This window comes from Dysidea avara, chromosome 5, assembly GCF_963678975.1.
Source record: "Dysidea avara chromosome 5, odDysAvar1.4, whole genome shotgun sequence".
Lineage (NCBI taxonomy): Eukaryota > Metazoa > Porifera > Demospongiae > Dictyoceratida > Dysideidae > Dysidea > Dysidea avara.
This window is the reverse complement of record NC_089276.1, coordinates 19,576,198-19,592,725: the sequence shown is the minus strand read 5'-3', so window position 1 is coordinate 19,592,725 and position 16,528 is coordinate 19,576,198. Positions and strand designations below refer to the sequence as shown.

At 37.2% G+C, this 16,528-nt stretch overlaps 1 protein-coding gene across 1 annotated transcript in view; it reads right to left on the bottom strand.

The window, feature by feature from the left end:
• LOC136256380 (interferon-induced very large GTPase 1-like) overlaps nucleotides 1–14,864 on the bottom strand; it is a 24,738-nt gene extending 9,874 nt beyond the window's left edge. The window contains exons 1-3 of the mRNA XM_066049322.1: nucleotides 14,660–14,864; nucleotides 3,598–3,707; nucleotides 2,469–2,831 (exon numbers count right to left, since the gene is read on the bottom strand). Coding sequence (XP_065905394.1) covers nucleotides 2,469–2,831; nucleotides 3,598–3,707; nucleotides 14,660–14,765 — 579 coding nt within the window. The 5' untranslated portion in view covers nucleotides 14,766–14,864. The remainder of the gene's footprint in view (nucleotides 1–2,468; nucleotides 2,832–3,597; nucleotides 3,708–14,659) is intronic.
• Between the last annotated feature and the right edge of the window lie 1,664 nt (nucleotides 14,865–16,528).

Here is a 16,528-nt window from a genome sequence, read left to right as displayed (position 1 = left end):
AAGACCAATCAAGGAGGGCTATTATGTGACGATACTTTTAGGAGGATGGTTACCTTTTCCAGGCAAGCCAGAATGTACAGTACCACAGTTCACACTCACAAGCAGGAATTCTATTTTGGCAAGTCAACCTGAAACCACTCATTGACAAAGTGCAGTTTGCTTTATTCTCTAAAGAATTCTGGTTTGCTTTGTCTGTTACTAATTCCACTCATAAATTACAACCGCTTCCTTTAGCTTACAGTAATGTTATGCTGTGACCAATACTCATCTTTTGGGAAGTAAATGGAGCTGAGGGCTGCTGATATTTTCTTTTTAGCTGGTGTACTGAGTAATGAGATCACATTACCAACTTTGGGTGTACAGCACGGGACATGGTTAAAGGCTTACAAAACACTCTAATATAGTGCACAGCTTTGCATAATCATTATCTGTGTGTCTCTTTCTAATTTTAGCTGGTATTACTGTCATGTCTGGTGCCTTCAGTAGTGATGGCATATACAATTTGCCATGAATTAAATTAATTAATTACTTAATCTATTTATTTCCTTGTATACTGACAACTGTGTCGTTTTTTCCATACGTGCTGTGCTGTACTGTGATGTTATGCACTGTATGCATGTGTGTGTGTGTGTTCATGTGCCCGCATTCATGTATTAGTGTAATAATGTTTTAAAGTAACATATTTAGACTTTTTAATAGGGAAAGATATTGAAGAATACTACTGATGACTGAACTATTAATACAATGTGTAATTTAAAAAAAAATTATCACATAGTCACGTGATCTGTATGAAATCACACTTGTGGCTTGAGGGAAGAGCCGATGTAGGGTGAGTGGCACAATGTCTGATGGGTGGCACATTGTCTGGTACTGCTATCCAGCCAGCTGATGGTGTAGCTATATCCTCTCTATGTGTAATAGGGCATTAGCTGTTATGGTTGTAGGGATTTTTTCCTTACTTTGGCCCCTTTTCTATTACACCTTTTCAGCTATAAGTTACTAAGTCTAAGTCCTTGAAGTTAGGTAGGTAATCCTAAGGCTGCAGCACATGTTGCTGTCAGACCTTCAGTGCTGGTCACTGTAAAGCATTAATAACAATAATAACAATAAAATCTTTCTTCTTTTTTAATCAGAAAAGGTGCAGGTTTCAGCTAACTACCTTAACAAATCTTTTATACCCAAAGAGTGCTGAATAACTGTACTTAGTTGGATTGAGCTCTGGAAGGTTATCTGATTATTTCCCACTTTAATCCTTTGTAACAATCACGGAAACCGATTCTGTGTAGATCTCCGTAATCTATGGGTTGTGTTACAAGGTAAGGAAGCCATTCACCATGCCGAGAAACTGTACAAGTGTCAGTAAAAGGGAGAAAAAGATTACAATGAACTAGATTCTGTGTATTACCAGTGGTGGTAAGTTGAATACTTAAACAGTGTGTGTGTGTGTGTGTGTGTGTGTGTGTGTGTGTGTGTGTGTGTGTGTGTGTGTGTGTGTGTGTGTGTGTGTGTGTGTGTGGGTGGGTGGGTGAGTGTGTGGGTGGGTGGGTGAGTGAGTGAGTGAGTGAGTGAGTGAGTGAGTGAGTGAGAGAGAGAAAGAGAGAGAGAGAGAAAGAGAAAGATTGACATAGAGAGTAAGAAAGCTAAGTACTGTGTGTGAGTGTTTGGTCATATGGAGGGAATTCCCCTGGTTATGAGTGGTTAAATGCAGAGAATTCCCCTGATTATGTGGTGTATCAACAGATTATGACTTTGTTCTTGATGGGAAACTCCTGTCAGTGGTAGGCTTTATTATGTTGTCAACTGAAAATTGTGGCTTTCAAAATTCAGGTAACTAAAATTTGCCAACCTATGTCAATATCAAATCAGCTAAAGTCAGGTATAAGTTTGATGTTTAGGTGACCACAGTTCAGATTAGATGCTATTCGTAGCTTGAAATGTTTTTACCTGTATGCAATACAGTAGTATTACTTCAGCCCATACAAATTGTATTGGAAATAATAATATTATTTATAAATTAAATTGCCAGGCTTAAACAGCAGAATTTTTCTAGTTTTCTATTGCTAAATGAGACATTATTAGGTAGCTGACAACTTTTGATGCTATTCAGCAGTAGCACTCTATTCACTGCTGCACTATGTTGCCTTATATTTCATTCCCATATGTCTTCAATACATTTTTTTGTGGCTTAAATAACAGCCTGATGACCACTGAAAGTTGGCAATGAACATTATTCAGAGACATCATAACATTCTAGGAAAGGTGAAAATGATTGGCAATCAGATGTGTCAGAGGTGACAAAGCATTAATCAATAACAACAAAGATAACATGCAATATGCATGTGCTTTATTGAAGTAAGGATGATTAAGAAGTTCAAGGGCCAGTTACAATTTCTAATTTTAAAAGTATACCTGCATAAAGAATTAATCAGAATGAAAAATACACCTGTATAGACACCTAAAATGCTCACCTTGGAAACAGCAGTACCAGGTGCTGATAAAACATTATTACTATCTGATGGTGGCATATCTCCAGTACAAAGAGGATTAGAATCATCTGTGAGTATAGGTTTTGTAATGTAATCTACAGTTGGAGGTTCAAAGACATCACTAATAGTCATAGTAGTCACAGGCTTAGGTGTAGTGACAGATTGAAGAACATCCCCAGAAGTGGTGACTTTAGCAGCATCTCCAGTGATCATAGTATCTTCATTGTTATGGACACTTGCAGTTGTAAGTCCTGATAGATTCTTAGCAGCTGTTATTTGAATAGGTACAACATTCACTGTTCCATGTAGAGATGGAGTATTGCTCTGTGTTGTTGCCATAGACACCTTTTAAAATATAAAAAGGATTGTGTAATAATATTGTAAAGGTACACTGTAGCTCATTGGTTACATGTGAGTCAACAAATTCTATAACATACTAGCTGACTCAATGTTTATACATTAATAGTACACTACAATTGTAGTGCAAACAAATTGTGCACTCATTTTCTTTTCTCACCAGATCAAGTAACCTACTGTGTATTATAATGGTGTTCTCCCTTTAATTGTGTTAATGGTCTAGTGGGGAACCATTTCTTTACAAAGTACCAGCTCTGATTTCAATTGATGGTTAACCACATATAAGTCCCTTAGTTTAAAAGCCATATGTGTGGCACCCATATTAGGTGTAGTGCACTAGATATTATTGCCTCTTGACTAAACCCTTCAAATATGTCAAAGGGGATTGTTTTCAAGGATTGCTATTTATTCAGTAGCAAAGTTGCATAATGGAACATACATAATATCTACGACATTGACATAAATTGTGATTGATATAGTAATTATTTTACAGATACATAACTTGGAGTAAACGTTTACTACATTGTATGATACATAGATCACAAACCTATATTACTGTAGTTTTTATTAGACTTGCTTATAATGATGATTATGGTACACTAACATAATTGACAATGGCTGCGGCAATGGACAGATTTGTGAAGACTTGTCTTTGAGGAGATTTTTCTTATCCAAATTACCAATATACCTACTTATAATTACCTCAAGCCAAGCTACAGGAAATACAGACTACGTTACTAAAAAAGAGACTAACCTCTTCTTGAAGAGCAGATAGTCTCTTGACAATTCCAATTTTCTTTGGTATCATCTCTTTAATGTCACCTTCAGTTAGCCTCATAAACGCAAATCCATCAACTTCTTCATCTGCATGTATATATACATATGTATATGTGACCGGATTTGCGAAAAGGTACCTTTTTCACACATTTTACATACCAGCAAACAAAATGATGTAACACTTGACTCCTTACACTGATTATCTTGCTCTTAGTACCAAAATGCAGACAAATACTGTGGCTACACTCATGGAAAATTCAATTATATGAAATGATTAAAACGTTATGAAGCTTCAAAGTGCAAAAAATGGGTCAAAATTTTTTGTGTGAAAAAGGTACCTTTTGCAAATCCGGTCACATATGTTATACATGTACTTTAAAAAGTACAGTTAACAATATGTTTGTCATGGGATGATTATGGTTTAATAATTGATTGTAATTGTCTATAGCTGCTAGTGTCTACTATCAATATGACTGTACATATGTAATAGTTATACCACAAGCACTTCTGATATATACGCACAAGCTCAAAGGGTACAGGCTGAGGGTTAGTGGGTATATAGGCTAAAGCATGAGTGCCTGTAGCATAACTTATAACGTGGGTGAATCACCTATACATGTGTGAGAAACTGCTGGCATGTTTGATGAGTGTATTGGGCCATGTTAATCTCAATAGGAAACAACAGTCAGTATATACTGTAAGAATAGTGACAAGGCATTACTCTGTTTAGGGCAGCTTGAATGTATGTATATATGCATATCAAGACACACGGTAGTGTGTCGTGCGGCCCAAGTAGCCGGCGCGCCACACCGTGAGTATATTTACAGGAAGAAAGTAAACGCGATTTTCACACCTTTGTAGCTCCGTGATTCCTTATCCTATTACGACCAAAGTTGCTACAGAAATGCCGGCGAGGTAGGGAAGTCTACATACCAAATTTGAAGAAAATCGCTTCAGCCATTTCCAAGATACGAGCGGCTAAAGTTTGGGTTTTTTTTCTTCGTTTTTTTCTTCTTCTACTTCTTCTTTTTGCACACTTTGCAAAATCCGCAATAAAACACGAATGCGTGCTTGGATCGGGCTGAAATCTGGCACACTTAAAGGGCTCATTAAGGCGAATCTCAGTACCAAGTTTGGTAGGAATCCGATGAACATTCACGGAGTTATGACCGATTATCTGCGTAAAATAAGGTCGAAGGTCTGTCACGCCCACAGGGTAAACCGCTTGAAGGAATGAGCTGAAAATTGCTATGTAGATGGAGTAACTATCGTAGGAGTGCCTTTTTGTGGTTTGAAATGAATCCAGTTAAAGGCCATCGAGATATGACACAAACCCCAACCTATGTCACAATTACTCGATCGACTTTTATGAATAAAAAAACTATTAGTTTTCACGCCTACCAGCCAAACCGCTTAGAACAGTGAGCTGAAAATCGGAGTGTAGCTGGAATAATTATCATAGAAAGTCCTTGCAGTAGTACAGAAGAATCGGATTACAAACCACTGAGTTATGATTCCAAAGCCAACTACGTGTAGCATATGCGAGATCGAGATACTCTAATAGAACAGTCACCCTAATAAAGCATTCAGCTACGTTTATAACTTACTCCATTATAGAATTTCTTTGGCATTGCAAGTTATTCTGTAGGGAGTTCAGCTACAAACAGTTAATCTTATAGACAATTCAGCCACAAGCAAGTCATCCTGTAGAGAGTTCAGCTACAAATATGTTGCTGTAGAGATTCAGAACATTATAAGTCACACTGAAGAGAATTCAACTATAAACAAGTCACCTTGTAGAGAATTCAGCTACAACAAGTCACTCTGTAGAGAATTCAACTACAAACAAATCTCCCTGTAGAGAGATCAGCTAGAAGAAGTTTCCTTGTAGAGAGTTCAGCTACAAACAAATCTCCCTGTAGAGAGATCAGCTAGAAGAAGTTTCCTTGTAGAGAGTTCAGCTACAACAAATCACCCTGTAGAAAGATCAGCTAGACGAACTTACCTTGTGGAGAGTTCAGCTACAAAGAAACCATCATGTAGAGAGTTCAGCTGCAAACAAATCACCTGTAGAGAGTTCAGCTACAAACAAATCTCCCTGTAGAGAGATCAGCAAGAAGAAATTACCTTGTAGAGAGTTCAGTTACAAAGAAACCACCATGTAGAGAGTTCAGCTGCAAAGAAATCACCCTGTAGAAAATTCAGCCACAAACAAATTGCCCTGTAGAAAGATCAGTTAGAAGAAGTTACCTTGTAGAGAGTTCAGCTACAAAGAAACCATCATGTAGAGAGTTAAGGTGCAAACAAATCACCTGTAGAGAGTTCAGCTACAAACAAATCTCTCTGTAGAGAGATCAGCTAGAAGAAGTTACCTTGTAGAGAGTTCAGCTACAAAGAAACCATCATGTAAAGAGTTCAGCTGCAAACAAATCACCTGTATAGAGTTCAGCTACAAACAAATCTCCCTGTAGAGAGATCAGCTAGAAGAAGTTACCTTGTGGAGTGTTCAGCTACAAACAAATCTCTCTGTAGAGAGATCAGATAGAAGAAGTTACCTTGTAGAGAGTTCAGCTGCAAAGAAACAATCATGTAGAGAGTTCAGCTGCAAACAAATCACCTGTAGAGAGTTCAGCTACAAACAAATCTCCCTGTAGAAAGGTCAGTTAGAAGAAGTCACCTTGTAGAGAGTTCAGCTACAAAGAACCATCATGTAGAGAGTTCAGCTGCAAACAAATCACCTGTATAGAGTTCAGCTACAAACAAATCACCCTGTAGAGAGATCAGCTAGAAGAAGTTTCCTTGTAGAGAATTCAGCTACAAACAAATCACCCTGTAGAAAGATCAGCTAGAAGAAGTTACCTTGTGGAGAGTTCAGCTACAAAGAAACCATCATGTAGAGAGTTCAGCTGCAAACAAATCACCTATAGAGAGTTCAGCTACAAACAAATCTCCCTGTAGAGAGATCAGCTAGAAGAAATTACCTTGTAGAGAGTTCAGTTACAAAGAAACCACCATGTAGAGAGTTCAGCTGCAAAGAAATCACCCTGTAGAAAATTCAGCCACAAACAAATTGCCCTGTAGAAAGATCAGCTAGAAGAAGTTACCTTGTGGAGAGTTCAGCTACAAAGAAACCATCATGTAGAGAGTTCAGCTGCAAACAAATCACCTGTAGAGAGTTCAGCTACAAACAAATCTCCCAGTAGAGAGATCAGCTAAAAGAAGTTACCTTGTGGAGAGATCTGCTACAAAGAAACCATCATGTAGAGAGTTAAGGTGCAAACAAATTCCCTGTAGAGAGTTCAGCTACAAACAAATCTCTCTGTAGAGAGATCAGCTAGAAGAAGTTACCTTGTAGAGAGTTCAGCTACAAAGAAACCATCATGTAAAGAGTTCAGCTGCAAACAAATCACCTGTAGAGAGTTCAGCTACAAACAAATCTCCCTGTAGAAAGGTCAGCTGTAAGAAGTCACACCTTGTAGAGAGTTCAGCTACAAAGAACCATCATGTAGAGAGTTCAGCTGCAAACAAATCACCTGTATAGAGTTCAGCTACAAACAAATCTCCCTGTAGAGAGATCAGCTAGAAGAAGTTTCCTTGTAGAGAGTTCAGCTACAACAAATCACCCTGTAGAAAGATCAGCTAGAAGAAGTTACTTTGTGGAGAGTTCAGCTACAAAGAAACCATCATGTAGAGAGTTCAGCTGCAAACAAATCACCTATAGAGAGTTCAGCTACAAACAAATCTCCCTGTAGAGAGATCAGCTAGAAGAAATTACCTTGTAGAGAGTTCAGTTACAAAGAAACCACCATGTAGAGAGTTCAGCTGCAAAGAAATCACCCTGTAGAAAATTCAGCCACAAACAAATTGCCCTGTAGAAAGATCAGTTAGAAGAAGTTACCTTGTAGAGAGTTCAGCTACAAAGAAACCATTCTGTAAAGAGCTCAGCTGCAAACAAATCACTTGCACAGAATTCAGCTACAAACAAATCACCCTGTAGAGAGATCAGCTAGAAGAAGTTACTTGTATATTGTTCAGCTACAAACAATTCACCCTATAGAGAGAGCAGCAAGAAGAAGTCACTTTGTAGAGTGTTCAGTTACAAAGAAACCACCATGGAGAGTTCTGTAATAAATATATCTATAATTTGTACATTTACTGATAAAATCAGAAATATTTAAAGTACATCTGCTTCATCTTTTCTTCTTCCTGTGGAAAAGAAAAAAAGACAGGTTAAAAAAGTCCCAAAGCCGGCCTATGGCCGGATAGGCCGGCTTTGGGGTATACAAATACAAAAAGAAGTGAAATCTAATCCAAAACAGCCAGCTGTAAAAAAAGTGTGCGGCCCTCAAAAAGGCTATGGTGAAAAAAGATGTGAAATCCAAGGTGGCGGCCAAGAAATGGCTGTGATGGTAGGTTAATGGTAAAAATTTTAATAACGGCAATTTAGATGAATTTTTTTGCTAAGACCAAGCGGCACAAAAATTCACCTGAATTGTTGTTATTAAAATTTTTACCATTAACCTACCATCACAGCCATTTCTTGGCCGCCACCTTGGATTTCACATCTTTTTTCACCATAGCCTTTTTGAGGGCCGCACACTTTTTTTACAGCTGGCTGTTTTGGATTAGATATATATATACACACAAAGCTTGATTGTGGGTTGATACAGTGAACAAAATTAAATCAGCAAATAAGCAATTAAACTTCAAGTCAATTGCCTTTTCCCAGCTGAAGTGATAAATTCTGAAAGTTGTAACAATGGTAATTGGATATGTGTGAAAGATCCCTTTGCAAATCCAGTCACAACTGAATGAGAACTACTTTCATTGCCAGCTTGCTATAGTGGGCTTAGCTAGCATCATCATTCCTACTGTTCATTTTTCTCATGCACACTTTTCAACTTGTTGTCATATTTAAACCTCTCTACCTCTAATAAATCTTCTTGCAGTCTTGATGTCAATTAACAGATGCAAGCATGAGCTGATGAGGGCCTCTCACCGCAGTGAATTATATCTGCTCAGGTAAATTGTATTTGATCATGTGTATCCACACTGCGATGTGCCTTTGAAGCTCTCTTAGAGGGTGTGTCATGTACATTCCCCATTGCAGAGCACGAATGCATAAGGAAAAGGGTATTTTGTGATGTTCTGTGCTTAAGATTCAGATGGCAGCCTGTCACTAAACAGTGTATGTGGGTGTGGAGTATGCCTTTAGTTGTCCATGTGGTGGCTTTCCCACACTATTGAAAGAAGTTTGAGATTTTAACTGCAAGTCTACACTGAGCAAGTTAAGTAATGATGTTGGTGTTGAGCCTGCATGCTCTCCAGCCGCTAGATTGTTAACCTCTACAATATGCTACTGCCATGCAGTAGATAAGATGGTGCTCGTCTTGATGTTATTACTAGGGACAATTTGGTAGGTTTAAACCCCTTTTGTGCACTTTTAACCCTTTGGTATATTATTTATACTTAATCCTTTGGCTCTTCAGTGTGCACAATTCACTCCCAGGTGCTATTCAGTTCATGCATGAGCAAGAGAAACATCAGGCTTACGATGAACATATTCGGAAAGTGAAAACAGTGTGCTTTCGACCATTGATCTTTGGGGCTACATATCCTAGTGGCATGGGACCTCCATGTTGGCTGAGAAGTAGGGTGTTGATTACAGCAGAATTTATTTGGAGTGCACTGTTAAAAATAGGGAGTATTCCAAACACCCTTAGGGATGTTCTAGCTGTTGTTTAAATTAAACTCCTTTGACAGGAGTTGTAGTACTTCCCAGGAGTGCTCTAGGTACAACTAAAAGGTAGTGTTATAACACTCCCTAAGGGTGTTCTAGGACTACCTAAAAGGTGTCATAGTACACTGTAAATTTGTTGTGGTGTACTACATGGTGGCAATTTATTGAAAAGAAATGTAGGTTTGCTGTAATATTCCAGTAACCTTCATGTTGATTTCAATTTACACTCAGTGATTAGGCCATACCTATTTGAAAAATTGTTGCTCGGATTTTTAAAGGAAAAGTTAGGGTCGGTAGGTCGGAAAAAAAAACAAAAAAAAAAACAATCATATTTTTTTTAAAAACCATTCCAAACATGTCATTCCATTGTTGACAACGAATTGTACGAGGGTACACAACAACAGCTCCTTTCTTCGCTATAACAGATAACTACACATCAGCCGCCATTTCAGCTACAAGTACGCCAACATAACAATCACGTGAGTTATTTTTGGTCTTTTATAAAAAGAGGGTCAGTCGGGCCCGAGCAACAACTTTTCAAATAGGTATGGCCTTACCAACAGCAAAGCACATTAGCAGTATACAATAATTTTTGCAACAATTTATATTTACCACATGGGTCACTTTTATAGAAGCTAACAAAAATGTACTTATAACCTAATTTTCAATAGAAGTATCCAATTGTGGGTTTCTATAGGTGTAGACAAGCACCCTTACAGTGGCTCAGCTATTAATGGGGAGTTTAATAACATTTCTGGTGTTCATCAATGACACTCTGAGCACTACAACACTTCCTTGGGTGTTGCATGGGTATACAAACACCTTTATGATGGGTGTACCTGTAACACCTCGTTTTAACAGTATGGCCTTATCTCATGCAACTATTTTGCGAGGCTTTTGATTGGTGTTAGGCTAGTTGTAGCAGAGAAACCCTTTCATCAGTGAGAGCGCCGAGGTGAGAGCATTATACATATCCATATCACCAATCTTATATAAATCAACCTGCAACGAGATGGTCCAATATAGACTGCTCGTTTTGTGACAGGAAAAACCGTTGAAAAGAGATCAAAGAGATACAGTAACAGTAGCATTACTATCATCTTAGCAACATTAAATTGGCCAACACTTCAAGAAGGTCACAAGGTTAGTTTTACTGCATAAAATACTACACAATTTACTAAATATACCTAGCTGTTATCTTCTAATATGATCATCTGTATCGAGGACCTGCTTTTCGCGCAATTTAAAACTTGTACCAGAATCGACTTATATAAGTACTCCTTCCTTCCAAGAACTGTACCGAGGATAGAGGTCATTACATAATATATGCATACTCACCTATTTTTGATCATAACTATCCATAACATTATCTGAGAAAAAAGAGAATGCAGATTTTCTTGCGAAACTTTAATTCACTCTAATTTGCTAACCATTAAAGGTTTTTGGCTCAAACTTGGAGCTTTAGATAGGCTATGTGTAAAGTATGTCCACATTACAATTTGGTTCAATGGTTTACGAGAACCAGCTGATAATTCGTGTCCAAGAATACAGGTGGTGACATGCCCTCATATTTTTGATCACAGCTTTCTACAGATGAGATGAAAAGAAATAAACTATGGCTCAGGTGATAGGTAATGAATAGCCCTAACAGATGGTGTTGGTGGAAAACCTTTAAAGTATTTGATGTAGGATTACTGGCCAGTGTCCAACAATACATGAATTTTGTCCGAGAATGCAGGATTTCTAACAACAACTTTAATCTGGTCTAGCACAACAATCAAACAAGAATTTTGGTTCAAACTTAGAGGTCTAGTTAGGCTATATGCAAGGTATTTCCACACCAGTTTCTGTATGATATCATCCATCAGTTTGTGAGAGTGAGTGTCAGAATATACATGGTGTCCGAGAATAGATAGCATACTCAAGTTTGGCATACACAACCCACGTGCAGAGCACTGCACTGGTGACAGATGCATTACGCACCTGTGCCAAGTTTACAGAAAACTGGTGTGTCCAATAAAATCACTCGAAGATCAATTAACAACATTCTATGATGTGATTTCCACTAGATTTTCCAACAAGACAAACCAATATACTTCACCATTTTTTCACCAACCGACCATCATTAGTTCAAACTTGCAAACCCTTATCTGACCATGATATAATCTTAGTCAATATGAATTTAGAAGTAACATACCAAGAACAACCAATTCCTAACATCTATTTGTGTTATCGAGCAAATTTGCAAGAAATGAGCATTAAAATGATTGATTTTACATATAACTTCCAGCAGGACTACAGTATTGATTCAACCATTGAACAGATGTGGTGTAGCTTTTGCAACCAATTACTGGACTTAATGGAAATGGCTACAACTAACCTAAGTGTCTTAACTATCGCAAACCATGGATTAACAGAAAGTTGACGCAACTAAGGAGGCAGAAACAAAGGAGCTACAATAGAGCTAGATCAACAAACCAACACTCTGACTGGGCCCATTTTAAGGAATTGAAGAGAAGAATGCAAAGAGAATGTTGCAATTCCTACAATAAGTACATGTCAACTATCATTAATCAATCCCACGAAAGAGGGAAAAAGAATAAATTGTTTAGCTACATAAAGTTGCTTAGAACTGATTACTGTGGAGTCTCAACATTACAGAAGGATGGGTACAATACAACAAGAACTAGGATAAAGATTATATTAAATGAATATATTTCCACCGTTTTTACTAGCAGTGAACATCCGCACCCAGTTTAAGACACAGCCTTTATTCAACCATGCCTGATCTTGAAATCATCCAAGCTGAAGTTTCCCATTTACTCAGTGAATTGGAAGTCCCATGGTCCAGATAAGCTTCCTACAAGACTATTAAAATTACCATCAAACAAAATCTCTCTTAGCTTTTTACTACCTCCTTGCACCAAAGAACTGTGCCACAAGACTGGGAGAATGAAAGATCAAACCCAGCAAATTATCATCCTAATATCCCTTACTTGTGTTTGTAGCAAGATACTAGAACATATCATTCATACAAATATTATGAAACGCCTATTAAACCATCATATTATGCTGTCATGATCAGATGTTCAATTTGGGTTTCATGAGAATTGCTCAGCAGAACTGCAATTGAGCAATGCTACTCATGATTTTGCACTGACTTGGACAACAAAAGCCAAACTATTGTTATTTTGCTAGACTTTAGCAAAAGTTTTGACAAGGTGATCATCTCCTTCTATTGAAACTAGAACATTATAGAATATGAGGAAGAGTACTAAGTTGGATCACTGATTTCCTGTCTGACCACTTTTAAAGTGTTGCTTGTGGAGGTTACTCCTCTGAGCCTGTATGTATTGTTAGTGGTGTTCCACAAGGTAGTGTGATAGGGCCCTTACTCTTTTTAATATATGTTAATGATATAACACAACACTTGTCATCTTCATGTCGCCTCTTTGCAGATGATTGTGCCTTTACAGACAGATAGATTCACCCGATGACATTAATTTGCTACAGCAAGACTTAATACAACTTGAAATGTGGTAAGATAAATGGCAAATGAAATTAACATTAGTACTGTAAATGTACAGCATTAACCATTACTCTAAAACAACACCCATTGATATCTGAGTACTTTTGCACAGATACAAATTTGCTGCAGTCACTGAAGCTAAATATTTGAGAGTTGTGCTTGATTCTAAGCTTTCTTTTAAACACCATAATATTGATGTCACTTGTCAAAATGTAAACCACACCCTCGCCTTTATTCATTGGAATCTGAAATCCTGCCATAAACAAGTGAAAGTGGATGCTTACAACATATTTATCAAACCAATCTTTAATTATGCTGCCACAGTTTGGACACCACACTCACAGTGTCATATTAACAGTGTTGGGGGTAACGCGTTACATAAGTAACGCATTACATAAGTAACGCATTACATAATATTATTACCCTTTTTGGTAACTAAGTAATATAACGAAATATGCTGTAAAAATAGGTAATATAACTTAAGTTACTTTACTTACAAATGTAATGCGTTACCTAAGTAATGAAGTTACTGTAATGAATGTAATATTATGTAATATTATTACTTTAAGTAACAAAGTTACTAATCTCGTTAGTAATCCACTGAGTAACGCCTAGCCTCTACAAAGTAACGAAGCCTACTGAATGAAGCTTATTCACCAGCTTCTTGTTTATAGCCAAAATTTGCACATTGTCCAACAACGCAATCATGTCACGTGATAAATTGAGTTTCACACGTGACAGCTTAAGGCTGTGGACACAAAGTAATATAATATGTATAGTTACTTTATTATAAATTATGGATAATATGTAACTGTAACTAAATAGTTCAGTTGCAAGTAATATGTAACAAGTTACATTTAAAAAGTAACTATCCCAACACTGCATATTAATAAACTTGAAGCTATTCAAAACCAAACGGCATGCTTTATTGTCTCAGATTACAGAAGAAAAAGTAGTGTATCAGCTATTAAACATTCCTTAAATATGAAATCAGTACAATGCTAGAATGAAGAATTACGATTAGCTACAAATGTTTTTAAAAAAATCTTACATGGACTTGCTGAACCAGAAATGCCAAATTATAGTACACCTATAGCTGCAATTAGTACTGCATGTGGAAATAGTATCAAATTTGTCCAGCCACCAGCTCAAGTTGATGCTTCAGTATAACTTCAGTTTCTTCCCCCAATCAATTCACTTGTGGAACAAGTTACAAATTGACAGTACTATTACCTTCAGACCTCTAATTATGATGTAGATATTGCTCATATTTTGAGTTTACAATTAACAAATATAGTATGATAAATAAATAAATAAATAATAACCAGCCTGATTTGCGCACACCAAACAAAGCTATTGACAGGAAACAGTAGCTACACAGCAGCTTCCTTTCTGGTGAGTTTGCTATATCTCAACTTTACATCCAGCGTATAAAATGTAGGAGTTTGTCGCCATTCAAGCGTACTGTAACCATGCAGAAATTGATGTGTTTACGCGGGCGCGTTTTGAATTTAATTGCATTCCATTTAACGGGAAACCGAGCAGCGCGCTGAGTGAGAAAACGGTCTTTTTGGGTGCATGCAGCTAGCTATATAGAGACGGCTACTTATACATAGCATTATACTAGTCTCGCGTGGTCAAACGGCTTTTTTTTCTCTTTGCCCCTAGCTAGCTACCCAATGACGACCAAAGAAAAAAATCTGAGCGGTCTGGCCATGCAAGCGAGACTACCACTATATAGTGTATACAGTTAAACTTAAAGTACAGTACCTTTAAAAACATGACACACGTTGGAAGAGAATCCACGCTCCTTTAACCATTGAAATATATCTTCACAGCTAAATTTGTGGAAATCCTGCAGTGAGATATCTTCCATGACTAAAAAAGGCTACGTAGATCCACCGTGACAGCTAGCTGTATGCCAACGATGATTGCTATGCTCTCAACTATCCCGTCACATGTCAATTAAACTGTAACATTCATATCCACCCCCCCAAAATATTACAGCTGCTTATTTATAGTTCGCTTTTGCTTGCTTGCGTGCGTGCACGCATGCACACCCCTAGTTGCGTCATATCCGCTTATTATAGCTACGTTTTGACCTACTGTAAACACCAGGTACTGATCCAGAAATAAACCAAGGTGGGTGGCTGGCCCAGATTTTAAGTCGACAGTCCTGAATGTCTTAGTATTTATATTGAGGAAAGAGCTGACTATGTTATCATATAGCTCGTACAGTGAAGCACATGTAGCTAGCTAGTAGCATATACCCTTCAGGTGTACATGTGATTTACATGCATTTGTTTTAACCACTGGTATTAAGTCTGTACTGGGATTACAAAATACATGATATGTGCACACCTGTGTACATACTGCACATTCCTCTCTGTTGTATGTAATATATATTTATTTATTTATTAGCAAACACCCAACAGGGTTTTTACGCTAACATACAAGGTACGTACACATAAGTGCCTAGTTTAAGTTACAATAACATATTAAGTGCCTAGTTTAAGTTACAATAACTAAGTTACAATAAGTGCTAAGTTACAATAGGTGTTAGGTTACAATCAGTGCTAAATAACAGTAAGTGATAAGTTACAATAAATGCTAGATTACAATGAGTACTACATTTCAGTGAGTGCTAAGTTACAATAAATACAATAAGTGCTAAGTTACAATTATAAAGTAGGAGTAGTTGATTGTTTAAATATTTCTAGATCAACGGTAGATAGATTTGGGATACGTAGATTGTTCCAATGGGGATTGGTCTGGGTAGGAATGAATAGAGATATGTGTTTACTGAGATTGTATATGATTAAATTTCTGATTGTGATGGGATAATATAGTTTAGGCATGCTCCATTGATAAGTCAATGTGTGTGAATTATCAAATGTGAATTATCATCTCCCACTAATCACATGCCCCATAGGAAACATTGCCTTAAAGGTTATAGCTATAATACTTCCTGTATGTTTACAATTTACTAATTTTGATGCAATCACATTATGCCATAGCCCTAGGGTGACTTGCTGGCAATTATAAAAGTAAAATTGACTCAGCCCTAAAGCAGACTCCATATTTTTCTTCAAGAACTCCTCTGCCTGGTGATAGTCAATACTGCCTATTATAATTCATGTATACTGCTACAGTGATAGACTGAGTAGCCAGCTAGCATTGGAATCCGATTGGCATGCAATTCAGGGATTTGATTCATATTGATATAATATGTAAAATAACAAAAGAGTAGTCATGATTAGTATTATTATATATTGCATGTCGGAGTAGCTGCAAGGCCATGCATGGTGGGTGGCTAGCCACCCCATCCACCCCCTATGGGTCAGTCCTTGAACACCTCGCAATGGATATAATTGTAACTAGCTACAATAAGCTTTAAATAACTAGTATTTATCATATTTATCTACAAGGTTGCTTAAAGTAACAGAGCCAATCAATGAGTGGAATCCATTACCCCAATCTATTGTTGATTCTCCTTCTATTAATGATATTAAAACACTGCTAGACAGACATTACAGGAATTATTTATTTGATTTTGTATAGTAATTTAAGTACACACTACATAATCTGTTTATGGTGCAAACCTTTATCCGTAGAAATACAAATACAAACACTCATGGA